Source organism: Plecotus auritus (genome assembly GCF_963455305.1).
Source record: "Plecotus auritus genome assembly, chromosome: 3".
NCBI lineage: Eukaryota > Metazoa > Chordata > Mammalia > Chiroptera > Vespertilionidae > Plecotus > Plecotus auritus.
This window is the reverse complement of record NC_137772.1, coordinates 205,999,248-206,013,760: the sequence shown is the minus strand read 5'-3', so window position 1 is coordinate 206,013,760 and position 14,513 is coordinate 205,999,248. Positions and strand designations below refer to the sequence as shown.

The 14,513-nt window shown below is 42.6% G+C and overlaps 1 protein-coding gene across 12 annotated transcripts in view; it reads right to left on the bottom strand.

Annotated features, from left to right (window-relative positions):
• Nucleotides 1–14,513, bottom strand: part of CHD4 (chromodomain helicase DNA binding protein 4) — a 31,489-nt gene that overhangs the window by 2,246 nt on the left and 14,730 nt on the right. For 6 of the 12 annotated variants that reach the window (XM_080661395.1, XM_080661399.1, XM_080661393.1 and 3 more), the window contains 16 exons: nucleotides 13,992–14,116; nucleotides 13,418–13,655; nucleotides 13,080–13,255; nucleotides 7,582–7,762; nucleotides 7,411–7,497; nucleotides 7,236–7,324; nucleotides 7,000–7,133; nucleotides 6,552–6,696; nucleotides 6,275–6,440; nucleotides 5,916–6,013; nucleotides 5,681–5,810; nucleotides 5,369–5,440; nucleotides 4,926–5,063; nucleotides 4,558–4,666; nucleotides 4,314–4,446; nucleotides 55–250 (listed from right to left, as the gene is read on the bottom strand). In XM_080661395.1, coding sequence (XP_080517521.1) covers nucleotides 55–250; nucleotides 4,314–4,446; nucleotides 4,558–4,666; nucleotides 4,926–5,063; nucleotides 5,369–5,440; nucleotides 5,681–5,810; nucleotides 5,916–6,013; nucleotides 6,275–6,440; nucleotides 6,552–6,696; nucleotides 7,000–7,133; nucleotides 7,236–7,324; nucleotides 7,411–7,497; nucleotides 7,582–7,762; nucleotides 13,080–13,255; nucleotides 13,418–13,655; nucleotides 13,992–14,116 — 2,217 coding nt within the window. Of the gene's footprint in view, nucleotides 1–54; nucleotides 251–4,313; nucleotides 4,447–4,557; nucleotides 4,667–4,925; nucleotides 5,064–5,368; nucleotides 5,441–5,680; nucleotides 5,811–5,915; nucleotides 6,014–6,274; nucleotides 6,441–6,551; nucleotides 6,697–6,999; nucleotides 7,134–7,235; nucleotides 7,325–7,410; nucleotides 7,763–13,079; nucleotides 13,256–13,417; nucleotides 13,656–13,991; nucleotides 14,117–14,513 lie in introns of all 12 variants that reach the window. The other 6 variants (XM_080661396.1, XM_080661389.1, XM_080661394.1 and 3 more) reach the window with 2 other exon arrangements.

Below are 14,513 nucleotides of genomic sequence, written 5' to 3'. Positions count from 1 at the left end.
ATTGGGGAGGGGTAGAGGAGGAAGTCAGCAGGAGGCAGGGGGGTCACTGGCTACCTTTGTGCAGGACCGCATTAGCAGGCTTGTTTCCTGCCATTGACTCCTTGGACAGGTGTTGATGACTCTCTGCCAAACACTCCACCTCAGCAAAGCGGGTATTTAGAGCCATAGAAGGGTGAGAAGGGTCCTCTGACATGTTCAGGTAAGCTGCCCGCCGAAGCTGTTCCTCAATGACCAGGGCTTGTTCTAGAAGCTGGACAAGGGATAGAGGAGATGGGATTTGGAGTGATACTCAATTTGCTTATTTCTTTTGTTCTGGTTAATTCTCACCCGAGATTATTTTTTCCATTGATTTTTTGAGAGAGTAGAAGGGGGAGAGACAGAGAAAGAAACATCAATGTGAGAGAGACACATCAATTGGTTGCCTCCTGCACGCACCCTGACCGAGGCCAGGAATTGAGCCTGCAACAAAGGTACATGCCCTTGACCAGAATCAAACCCACAACCCTTCAGTCCATGGGCCAACGCTCTAACCACTGATCCAAACCAGCTAGGGCTACTGCTTATTTCTGATGGGTCTCTCAGAATGTATAAAAAATTAGAATCACAAATAATCTTACCTCCTAGAGATACTGTTAGCATTCTGAGATTTTTATTTCCATAAGTATTTTTTACATAATTAAAACTATAAATACATATCTATATTATGTTTCACTAAAAGATACATAGTAAGCATCTTCCTTTGTTCTTAGCTGCACTTCATAAAAGACGATTCTTAATGGTTTGCATGGTAGTTCATTCCATGGATATATCTACATCATATCATTTCAGTTGTTTTACTCTTTATAAAATTACTTTTGGCCCTGGCCAGTATAGCTCAGTTGTTTGGGCGTTGTCCCGTGCACCAAAAGGTTGCGGGTTCGATCCCAGTCAGGGCACATGTCCAGGTTGCAGGCTTGATCCCCCATAAGGGGCATGCAGGAGGCAGCTAATTGATGTCTTGCTCTCACATCAATGTTTCTCTCTCCCTCTCCCTTCCTCTTAAAAAAATAAAATTCTCAAAACTTTTTTGTTGCTTCCTTTGTCTCATATCTCACTTCTATTCCTTCCCTTCACCAATAGGTAACCCTTCTAATATACTTACTGTGTGTCTTTTGGTGGGTGTTCTTGAAGTTTGTGCACATTTCTAATTTACAGAATGTTCTACATATATAAAATGCTTTTCTTCCTTTCCCCACTACATATCTTCTTAAAGTGTCCATTTATGTTGTTATGCATTTTGTTGCTTCTAGCTGTTGCTTAGTGCTCCATGATGTGAATCCATATTTTATCTATCCACACTCCCAATTTCAAACAGCTAGGTTGCTTCCAGGCCCCAACACCAAAAATCATACTGCAACATACTCTTGTAGCTGTCACCTGATGGAGCTGTGTAAAAGGGTCTTTGAAATATATTCCAAGAGACAGAATATTGATTCAGAAGTTATGACACTTAATTTGCTCACGCATCCACTGGTAGAGAGAATGCATTAGGGATCAGGAAAAAGGAAAGTATGAGGATAATGGGCTGTTGTTTCTTCCACAAGATTTGGCTCCAGCAGGGCCTACTAATTTACCTCCAAACAGACCAAACATCCACTTTCAATCCATATACCCTGTTCTCCTTCACCAACTCCCTCTTCCTGCCCCAAACTAGCTTTTTCTAGGATCAGCCCTTGACATGCTGCTGTTCTTTTAAAGTCTTCTCCCAAGAGATCTCTTCCTCTCCTAGGTCAGCCAGAACTTATATGCAAATGATTTGATGCTTTTCAAACCTGCAGGTCAAGCACTGATTGTTCTGATTCCACTCAAGTATGATGATCACTCTTTGATCCCACTTGCTTATGGTGGCACAGGTAGTGGGAGGGTTATTTACTGGTGAGAAACACCAATTGACTTGCCTAAAACTGAACTTCCTCTTTTCTACAAACTGTTCCCTCTCCTCCTCACTTCCCTGATCTGCCAATGATAAATTTTCTCAGTGACTCAGGCTCAAAGCTTCAGTTATTTTTGAAGGCTTATTCCTTTGTATCTCAAATCCAATAAGAGACGGGTCAGCAAACTATGGCCTGGGGGCCAAATGGGGTCTGTTGCCTATTTGTGTATGGCCCAAGAGCTAAGAATTTTTATTTTACATCTTTTAAATAGCTGAAAAGTGAAAATAGTTTGTGGCATTTCATAAAAATTATATGAAGTTCAAATTTGAGTGTTGACAAATAGTTTTATTGGAACACATTCATACTTATTCGTTTATCACCCATGACTGCTTTCATGCTACCACAGAGTTGAGTATTTGCAACAAAGATCATATATCCACAAAAGCCCAAAATAGTTACTTTCTGGCCTTTTAATAGAAAAGGTTTACTGACCCCTACAATAAATCAGTTAATTCCATAAATTCTTTTATTTCCTTTACCATATCCTTTTCATTTTCCACAACCAGCATCATACATAGCTCAGCCCTTACTAACTCACAATATGATACTATATAATAAAGAGCTAATATGCAAATTAGTCCAGATGGCTGAACGATCTTTCAGAACGAGTGGGCGAGGCCAAGAGGCAGCCAGGGCTTCAAGGGCCGAGCCCCTTGCCCTTGCACAAATTCCGTGTATCAGGCCTCTAGTAGTTCTAGAATTTCATGAATATTGTTTCCATTTCCTTTGGTCATATCAAAACTCTTCACAAACCTTTAATGGCTACCCATTTAACTATAGGGTAAAGTCCATACTCTTATCCAGTGCCAAAAACTTACCTACTGACCTCTAGCCCTTACCTCTCTCTACAACCTCCCACAAGTGTTTTCTATAACCCAAGTGGGCCAACTTGCTTCCAAACACCCTAAGCTCTGCTGCCTCTATGTCTTTGCTCGGTTTAATCCGTTTTAGTGTAGCCTTCTGTTTCTATCCATTCCAATCTCTATATTACATTCATCAAAACTTAATTCCCCATGCAGCCATTTGTGAACTCTCTCCTCACTCCCCAAATTCCATCTGGAAAACTTTTTCTTTTCTTTTTAATACATTTCATTGATTTTTTACAGAGAGAAAGGGAGAGGAATAGAAAGTTAGAAACATCGATGAGAGAGAAACACAGTGCACACTCCCTACTGGGGATGTGCCCGCAACCAAGGTACATACTCTTGACCGGAATCGAACCTGGGAACCTTCAGTCCACAGGCCGATGCTCTGTCCACTGAGCCAAACCGGTTAGGGCTGGATAAGTTTCTTATGGATTCAGCAGTTTCCCTCCCAATACCCAGAATGGCATTCACTTAATCCCATATTTGCCTCTGCTTTAAACTGAAAGCACCTTGAGAACAGGCACTATGCCTTATCTGTCTTTGTATCCTTGTGCCACTCATTGCTTGGTACATAATGTTTGAAGTTTTATTAGTATACATTTCTTTTTACACACACACACATATATATATATATATATATATATGTATATATATATATATATATATATATTTTTTGGTAGAGGGAGAGGAAAAGAGAACATCAGTGATGAGAGAGAATCATTCATCAGCTGCCTCATGCACACCCACTACGGGAGATTGAGCCCAAAACCCAAACATGTGCCCTTGACTGGATTCGGACCCGGGACCGTTCAGTCCGTAGGCTGATGCTCTATCCACCGAGCCAAATCAGCTAGGGCTATTAGTGTACATTTCTTACTCCACAAATTGTACTTGGGTTTAAAGCCACATGTCTTGTCTTCATGGTATCCCATTTTCCCATTTTGATGGTCTGCACACAGGTGTTCTCAATACATGTTTGCTAATTTCTGTGTAAGACTTCCTCCAGTCCTGGGCTTCTTAGCCCTAGTGATTCTGAAAATAGAGCTCTCTACTTTGCATCTTCTTTTAGAATCCACTCCTCCCCTTATCCACACAGGTACTCTCAGACCCAGAATAAAGTACCACCAGCCCACTACAGCCCTGGCTCCTCGGAGAGCCAACTCAATCCACCTCTGTATCTTTCCTGAACACTCCAACCCTACAGTGTTCCCTAACACACCCACTACACTAGAGTCTGCGTCATTCATTAGACAATCATCTTCAGCCTTTGAACAGCTAGTTAATTTTCAAGTCTGTATGTCTTGATCTTTAACACTGAAGATACTTAGAAACAAAGCCTTTCACAGAATACAAAAGTTCAGCACACAGAACACAATAAACAGTATGGTTGAATGAACAGACTCCCTCCTTTGCAGTCCCTTCTGTACTTGAAGGGCTGCCACTTCAACATGGTATTCCTCCCCATCCTGCTCACCTTAAACCTTCGTGCTAGAAACTTATTCTTGATCTCTAAGAAATTGCCACGGTTCATTTCACCCTTGAAAGGCTCATTGAGGATGGCATAGCGTGGGTCATTCTGGATGTCCTGCCACCGGGCATAGCCATGGCTATTGGAAAATTGCTCAGGAAAAACAAAACAAGGAAAGTAAGAACCTCAGTCTGTGGAATCTTCAGAAACCTTCACTAAGAATCACAACCCAGACTCAGGAAAAGGATACTTTATGATGCCAGCCAGCAACCAGTAGTCATGCCGTCGATGCCAGATCTCGTAAGTCTTCTTGGTGACTGTGGCTGCACGCTCTTCATTCTGCCAAAGGGAGTGCAACTCTAAAGAGGAATTTAAGCAAGGTTGAGGAGAAAAAGAAAGGCACACATCTGTGAGAATTGAAAATACTATTTATTCCTGTCCCCCTGATACCATTTTAATACTATGCCTGTGGCTTTCTAACATGGAACCCAGAGGAGAATGCAATCAGCCTAGCTTTCCTCATCTACTAGAGGTTAAATCACTGTACCCTGGTTTCTAATAACAACCATAATTTCACATCAGATCCTTGTAACCTCAGTGGGTCCCTCATTTTCATACCAGTAAAACCACCATCTGCAATGTTGAACATGAAACGCTGTTTAATGTTTTTTTTTTGCTTCTCATCAGTCAGGTCCTTGGGAGTCTCTCCATTCTGAAGCATCACCTCTTTTTTCTCTTCTTCTTCTTTCTTCTCTTCTACAGGATATGCAGGAGAAAAATGTTAGCTCCAGACACTGTGGCCCTTATCCATAGCACTATGTGCTACAAGATATCATCCACCTCCACCCTTTCTCCACACAGGTGTTTCTCAAACCCAGAAAAGGTGCCACTGGCCCAATGACAACTAAATGTGGGGACAAATGGAGTAGTCACTTGGGATAATGGATATATGGGTGTGGATAGGAAGGGTGGAGGTTGGAAGGGGGGTGTCCCAGAGATAAAGTCCTTGCTTCTAGTTTTAGAGTCGTCCCAAACTACAATCAGCTTCTTCAAACACCAACCTTTGTCCTCCACCACAATGGGAGTCAGATCTATTGCTGACTTCTCCTCCACCTTCTCCACATCAGCAACACCTGGAAGGAACAGATCACATTGAGAATGTATCTAAAGAAGAATGTTCTCCGCTGTTCCACACTATATCCAACTGGAACAATCCTAAACCAAAATCTTTATGATTAAAACCTTAAAAGATGTCATAAGTGGGGTACGGGATTCTTCAGTGTGTTACTTCCTCCAGACATCCTACAGCCTGGCTGGATGTCCATGAGCAATTTATTTACACAGGGATCTGTAGTGCTTAAAAATGTGGATACCTTTGGATTCTGTCTCCATGGGTTCCTCTGTCCTCTCCTTCACCTCTGCCTTTTCTACTTTCTCCTCTCCCTCAGGAGGTTCAACAAGGACCTTTTCATCCTCCAAGGCAGGGGCAGGGGGCTGTGGACACTTAAAGGAAAAAAGACAAAAGATGAAGCAGACAGGCCAGCAATGAAAAGGAGTGGGTTTATCCATCTGCCTTTGGTATGGCATCCAGCCACAACCATCTCTTACCTCAACAGCAGCCTCAGGTGCTGCAGATTTAACCTCCTTTTCTCCTTCTGCACTCTCTTCATCTTTGAGGCTGTTTTCCTCTATTTTTATCCCATCCTCTGCAACCAATAGAAGACAACTGATTAGGAAGAAGGTCCTAGATCAGAGAGAATGCCATATCTTCTCAGTCTGGCTTATCTTAAATTGTCCTCTCGTGCCTTTAAGAGCCAGCCCTATACTCAGGACGGCCCTCCTAAACTGAGAGGGAGGTTGCTGTGTGTCCTGCCAGACTCCCCTGTTATACTGAGCACAGGTGAGCAGAGAAAGCATAGGCCAGGACAAGAACAGGGGAACAGAAATGACAGTACAGGCAGACTTACCAGCTGGTGGGACAGGTGCAGGAGTATTGGGTTGTGTGTCCCCTGGAGTGGAGGGTGTAGGTGTCTTTGGGGAAGGTGACCCTGGCTGGGACATTTTCTTGTTTTCCTCTACTTCAGCGAGTTCAGGCATACTCCAGCGTCCATTAACATGCTCAAACTCCTGAACCTGCAGCAACAGGACAAGATGCTGAAGATCCAATTCCAGCTCTAGGTTCCTTTCCTATGGCTCTCGTTTCCCCTAGAAACCCTGAACAATGGAGAGAAGCTCAGGGCTCACCTTCTTGCGAATCAAGGACATGACACCAATCCTAGTAAGAACATGCTGGCGAGACAGGCCTTCTCGGGGGACACCATCAGCAAAGGTCTCAGCCCCATCTGCTCCTGGCTCACATAAATGCCGCATAAAAAGAGAGACATAAGCCCTGTAGTGAAGAAATAGAGAAATGAGTTAAACAGCGATTATGCCAACTCCTAGATCAGCTTTTTCCACACCACCAATTAGGTATTATCCCAGACGACTATGGCTTCATCCTGAGGTAAAGCCCGTCACACAGTGAAGGCTGGTGGCCAAACTCCATGCCATGTCCCAGATAGGAACACAACCTTATTACTAAGAGCTTCACCTGCCAACTTCATCAGAGGAAACAGCCCATTTCCCTGAACAGCTGGACTAGTGCTATAGAAGCCCTTGCACTATGTCAATCCTATTCCATCTCTCAACTTACTTGAACTCTTTCTCTGATTTGCCTCGCAGATCTCTCACAAGCCACTGAGTGGTAAAAGCATCCTGAGGTGGCATCCCATATCGCATAATTGCATTAAGAAAGGCTTTTCGCTGCCGAGCATTAAAACCAAGTACCTAGGGGGAGAAGGAACCTAGGTGAGAGGGAGCAGGTCTTATTCCACCAAAGACCCAATATCAGCACTAACCCACCCCTCCCTAGAATCATACAGCACTTACTTCAATATTCCCACCCACACGGGCCAACAGAGGAGGCAATGGCTTATCTTTATCATTCCGCAGGCCCTTGCGACTGGGCCTGCGGGGAGCTGCAAGAAGAAAAAAATGCATGAGTGATACTGGTAGGATATTAGACAAAGCAATATATAAACAAGAAAAGAAGCATAGCCCTCACCTTCTGAACGTTCATCGAAGTCTTCATCACCTTCCTCTGAGGCCACTGAATAATCGGACTGGTTGTCGGACTGGTCGTCCTGCCAATCTGGAGGGAGAGAGGGCAGATGAGCGGGGCCCACTGCTCTAGTGGAACGGCCCATGGGTGGGGGGCGGGGCCGGCCACACACACCTCGGTCCTCCTGCGAGCCATCATTGTAGTTGACCTGTTTACGGATTCTTTTTCCTTTGCCCAGATTTCGGGCCAAATCTTCTTGCTGCTGCTCATAATGGTGCCGCAGCAATTTCTCCCAGTAGTCAGGATCCACACTTTCTTCCTGTTTTATGATTTCCCGTTCTACCTCCTCTTCCTCCTGGGACAGAGGGAGGGCCAGGACTCAGGAGTGCTGAAGTCAGCACCACCAGCTACCCCTGGTCCTCACAGTTCCCATTCTGCTAGCTCCTTTGCATGACTGGGATCTGAAATACTTGGTGTGCCTGCTTGAACCTAAGAACTTAAAAGAAATTGAAGTGACACAACATGGCTCCTCATAATTATGTGCCGATCAGCAGTCAACATAACTAAAGAAAAACATGGAATGGAGCCATTATCACAAGAGACGGGTAAAGAGATAGTGTGTTTTCTTCTATGCTTTTTATTGACACATACACAGTTGGGAGACAGCAAATATAGAGAAGAGAGGTTAGAGCCTTATCAAGACAGAATGGAGCCACTCCTGAAATCCTGCAAAAGATTTTCACAACAGATAAAGTAGGACAGTTATGCTCTTCTAAACTTCATGTTTACCAAATGTGTGCAAAAAACAGAATTACACATATAGGGTACCCCAAAAAATTGTATGCACACTTTAACAGGTAACAACTCACTTAAATTTAAACTCCTTTTCAGGTTTAACTGGTTTGAAATAATGGATGAAGCCAGACTAAGCTTTGAACAAAGATGATTTATCATAAAGTGCCATTTTTTTATGGGAATACATAATCAAGTTTATGGTACAAAACTGGCACCAGTCATCAGCAGTGCCTGGGCCAGAATAGAACGGTCATCAGTTTGAAAACAGACATTGGGAAGAAAAAAAAATTACTGCCTGGCCTGTGTGGCTCAGTGGTTGAACATGGACCTATGAACAAGGAGGTCACAATTGCCAATTCCTGGTCAGGGCACATGCCCAGATTGTGGGCTCAATCCCCCGTAGGGAGTTTGCAGGAAGGAGCCAAGCAATGATTCTCTCTCATCACTGATGTTTCCATCTCTATCCCTCTCCTTTCCTCTCAGAAATCAATAAAATTTTAATTATTCATTTCTGTAGATTCTCTTTTTTTAAAATATATTTTATTGACTTCTTACAGAGAGGAAGGGAGAGAGGTAGTTAGAAACATCGATGAGAGAGAAACATCAATCAACTGCCTCCTGCCCATGCCCCACTGGGGATGTGCCGGCAACCAAGGTACATGCCCTTGACCGGAATCGAACCTGGGACCCTTGAGTCCACAGGCCGACACTCTATCCACTGAGCCAAACTGGCTAGGGCTCTGTAGATTCTTTTAAATTCAAAAGTGAACTATATGTTAATAAATACTGACTTTGTAATCATTCAAAGTGTGTATACATTTTTGGGGGGACACCTGCATATATCATCTTATGTCCCTGTAATGTTTATGCTCCTCTGAAAGTCTTGTTACTTTTTCAGACATTTCAGGATCACTAACTGATTCCAAATCCCTTTTATTAGAACTAGAGGCCCAGTGCACGAATTCGTGCATGGGTGGGGTCCCTTGGCCTGGCTAGTGATCATCAGGGCTGATCGGGCCTTCTTGCCCAGTCCTGATCAGCCTATCAGGGCCTGTCGGCCAGTGGGGAGGGACCGAAAAAGGTTGGCGGGCCACAAGAGGTTGGCTATGGGAGCACACTGACCACCAAGGGGCAAATCCTGCATTGAGCGCCTTCCCCCTGGTGGTCAGTGTGCGTTATAACAACTGGTTGTTTGTTCATTCAGTCGCTTAGGTTTTTATATATATAGATTAGCCCAGCTGGCATGGCTCAGTGGTTGAACATTGCCCTATGAACCAGGAAGTCATGGTTCACTTCCTGGTCAGGGCATATGCCCGGGTTGTGGGCTCGATCCCCAATGTGGGAAGTGCAGGAGGCAGCCAATCAATGATTCCGTTCCATCATCGATGTTTCTTTCTCTCCCTCTCCCTTCATCTTTGAAATCAATAAAAATAACAATTTTTTAAAAATAATTAAACTGCTGCTACTAGCATAATATTAAAAACAACCTAAACGTCCATCATTATTAAATTAATAAATGTTGGGGTTTGGGGTGGATGCAGGGGTCAAAAGGTACAAACTTCCAATTATAAAATAAATAAGTCATGGGAATATAATGTACAGCATGGTGACTATAATGATACTATATTACATATTTGAAAGTTGCTGAGAAAGTCAGTCTTAAAAGTCTCTCAGAAGAAAAAAAAAATTTTAACTATATCGCAATAGATATTAACCAGATTTATTGTGTTCATTTCACAATATATACACAAATTAACAAATTATTATGCTGCACACCTGAAACTAACATTATATGTCAGTTATACCTCAATTTTAAAAAATAAATTATGGTACTTTCAAACAATGATATACTATGCAGTGGGGGGAAAGTTGGAGAGTTTATGTGCTGCCTATTCTACATCTTCCAGATTTATTAAGTAGACAAAAGCAAGGTAGAGAACATTATGTAACTACTTTCACCATAGCCGATTTGGCTCAGTGGAGAGAGCGTTGGTCTGACGAGTCCTGGGTTCAATTTCAGTCAATGGCACGTACCTCGGTTGCAGGCTCAATCTCCAGCCCTGATCAGGGAGTGCATGCGGAGGACGTAACCAATCAATGTGTCTCTCTCACATCAATGTTTCTCTGTCTCTCCCTCTCCATTCTACTCTCTAAAAATCAGTGGGGGAAAAACAACAACACATAAATAAATAAATAAAATTCAATGGAAAGCCAGTAGGAGTTGCTCAGTGGTTCAGTGTCCACTTATGAACCAGGAGGTCATGGTTCAATTCCTGGTCAGGGTATATGCCCAGGTTGCAGGCTTGATCCCCAGTAGGGGGTTGTGCAGGAGGCAGCTGATCAGTGATTCTCTCTCATCATTGATATTTCTATCTTTTCTTCTCCCTTCCTCTCTGAAATCAATAAAAATATTTTAAAAAATAAAAATATAAAAATCAATGGAAAAATATTCTCGGGTGATAATTAACAACAATAAAAAAACAGCTACTTTTGTGTTTAAAAGGAAAAGAGAAAATGCGCTTGTGTGTATGTTTATGTGTGTGCATGGATGAATATATATTTAACTTCTATGTACATAAAACACGTTTAGAAAGATATATAGGAAACTGAGCTTGACCAGTGGTTGAGCATCAAACTGTAAACCAGGAGGTCATGGTTTGATTCCCAGTTGGGGCACATGCCTGGGTTGTGGGCTCGATCCCTAGTAGGGGGGCGTGCAGGAGGCAGCTGATTGATCATTCTCTCTCAATATTGATGTCTCTATCTCTCTCTCCCTCTCCCTTCCTCTCTGAAATCAATAAAAATATATTAAAAAAACAAAGAATTAAAAACAAAAACAAAAAAACGGACACATAAGTTATCCCTAAGGAGGGAAGGAACTAGGTAGCCAGACAGGGGTGAGAGAGATAACTTTGTATCTTTTGAATCTTGAACCATGTGAATTACTATCTAATCAAAAAATAAAATTTTAAAATATAATAAACAGCAGCTACAGCCACTAATAAGAAGGCCATTTATATACCTGTGTAATCCTTAGCAGAGGTTATCAATGGGAGGGAGAGTACCACCACTCCCTTCCCAATCACGTGCTGTGGAGCACCTTCAGGAGGGCCGTTTTGATTGAATCTAGAGACCTATGTCAGGCTTTTCAACCAGTTACACATAACTAAGGTTAGTAGCATCACCTTCAAGGACAAAGATAATAGATACATATCAGAAAAACACAGCAAGAGGGATAGTTCTCAGTTGAAAGTTTGAGAAAAAATGGTAAAGACCACAGTAACCTATGTCAATTCAAAGAACCATGAGCTGCATGGTTTAAAGAGGACCATCGGAGAAGGCAAATTATTTTCATTTTACACCCAACATTATCATTTGGGAGAACAAATTATTACAGATGCCACACATTTTATTACTGTTTTAGTATTTTTCTGGTTTTTGTTTTCTTTTTTACTTAAAAAGACCAAGAAAAAGAAGGGAAGTGGAAAAAAGGGAAAACAACAATTCTAATGTTTTAAAAGGCACAGAGAGCCCTGACCGGTTTGGCTCAGTGGATAGAGCGTCGGCCTGCGGACTCAAGGGACCCAGGTTCGATTCCGGTCAAGGGCATGTACCTTGGTTGCAGGCACATACCCAGTGGGGAGTGTGCAGGAGGCAGCTGATCGATGTTTCTAACTCTCTATCCCTCTCCCTTCCTCTCTGTAAAAAATCAATAAAATATATTTTTTTAAAAAATAAATAAATAGCCCTGACCGGTTTGGCTCAGCGGATAGAGCGTCGGCCTGCGGACTGAAGGGTCCCAGGTTCGATTCCGGTCAAGGGCATGTACCTTGGTTGCGGGCACATCCCCAGTAGGAGGTGTGCAAGAGGCAGCTGACCGATGTTTCTCTCCCATCGATGTTTCTAACTCTCTATCCCTCTTCCTTCCTCTCTGTAACAAATAAATATATTTTAAAAATAAATAAATAAATAAATAAATAAATAAATAAATAAAAGGCACAGAGAGACAGGCTGTCCAGGTATGTATCTTATTTCCTGTCTTTTCTCCAAATAGACTTGAAAAATAGCAAACAAGCCCTGTCAGTTTTGCTCAGTGGTTAGAGCATCAACCAGCAGATGAAGGATCCAAGGTTTGATTCCCAGTATAGGGCACATACCTCCACATACCTCGGTTGCAGGTTCACCCTCACCCTCACCCATGAGCACAAGGCAACCAATCGATGTCTCTCTCACCTCTCTCTCTCTCTCCCCCCGCCCTCTTCTCCCTCCCTCCCTTCCTCTCTCTCTCCCCCCACTTTCTAAAAAAAAGTCAATGGAAAAAATATTCTTAGGTGAAGATTGAAAAAAAAAGCAAACAGCCCTAACCGGTTTGGCTCAGTGGATAGAGCATCGGCCTGCGGATTGAAGGGTCCCAGGTTCAATTCCGGCCAAGGGCATGTACATTGGTTGCAGGCACATCCCCAGTAGGGGGTGTACAGGAGGCAGCTGATCAATGTTTCTCTTTCATCGATGTTTCTAACTCTCTATCCCTCTCCCTTCCTCTCTGTAAAAAAATCAATAAAATATATTTTTTTAAAAAAAGCAAACAAAGTTTACTTGTAGGATTAACAAAATACCTAAGAGAAAATGAGATTCTGATAAAGACCTAATATATCTGTTTTGAGTGTAAAAACTGTGGGTTTCCTGACAGTCACAGCAAAGATAAAAATGTGATTACTCATGTTATAGTATTTATTTTCAAAAGAAGACATATATTCAACTCATCAATGTACTAATTTGCCTACAGATATTTTCTTCCTGTTTCAAATACCATCCTGGTCTCAGTTCCAATTTTGGATCAACCACCAAGCAAAGCAATGCCTTGGACTCATACTCACCCCCATTTCTTCTTCCCGCACTACATACTGAGCCACTTTAAATGAGCTCAAATATTCATTCATGCCCTGCAATTCTGTGTCTTCAGTCTCATCCTGGTTACGGTCCAGCAGTCGTTCAATGGCCTTATCATCATAGTGGATAACACTGCTATCCTCTCCCTCCTTGTTGTCTCCTCCTATAAAGAATCAAGGATCCATATGCCCAAAGTCAGCTTCAGCAGCTGCAGTAGAAAAAGCAAGTTCCACAGGACCCTAGGTCCAAGTCCCAGGACCCTAGGTATCAAAGATACCCTTTAGAGGCCAAGCCCCAAACCAAAACAAGTTCCTGACTAGCTCACCTCCATCTGTGGCTTCATCCTTGAATAATTCCTCAGTGCCAAACTTGAGGATGTCATCAAGCTCCTGTTTGGACATAGATCCAGTCTTGGAGCCCAGCCCAGGCCGAACCACTAGATGCGTCAGCATCATCTTCTTTTTTGCCACCTGCGTGATACGCTCCTCCACTGACGCACGGGTCACAAACCGATAGATCATCACCTTCTTATTTTGCCCAATACGATGAGCTCTGCTAAAGGCCTGGAGGAGGGCACAGAATGAAGCCAGAAATTAAAGTAACCACACTTTTCTGCTTTCACTCTTGCCGAGAGTTCTACATTATAAACAAATTCCAGCACTAGGCAGGAGCTGCAGCTTGCCTTCATACAGAACTTCCTTTTGTATCACTGTCCCCAGACACCACCCTCTATCATGTTACCAAAAATAGAACCACAGATAACCCAAAATTTCTGGCTTACAATACAGTAAAAGACATAAAAAGAATCTATTGTTTTCCCCTGAAAACAACTAATTCCAGATGGTGGAGCCCTCACTTCTAGTAAGTTACTGTATACCAAGGCTGCTACCTCTGCTCACCTGAATGTCATTATGGGGGTTCCAGTCAGAGTCATAGATAATGACTGTGTCAGCAGTGGCCAAATTTATTCCAAGGCCCCCAGCTCGAGTGGAAAGCAAGAAGCAGAACTGTTGAGCACCCGGTGCTAAGAAAAAAAACAAAAACATCATTAGAAGTGTCTAATGAATTCCAATTAACAAATGTAGAAGGAATTTCAGAAATATAAAACCTCATGAGCCAACACCGCAGAAATAATCATTGTAAGCAAGGTCCACCGATGGATACTAAAATCAGCATGAAAAAATAATAATAATAAAATAAAATCAGCATGAAAGTTTAAGGAGAAGCAGGATATCACCAGAGTCTCAAACATCTCTCAAGATATTTATCAACTACAATGGGGAGAAAAGTAACTTTACAGTGGAGAAACTCAGCAGACACCACCTGAACAAGTGGTCAAGGTTACCATCACCAACAATGAGACATTCACATCATCATGTCCTCTCCCTCAATATGACGCATTGAAAAGGACACAGCATCGC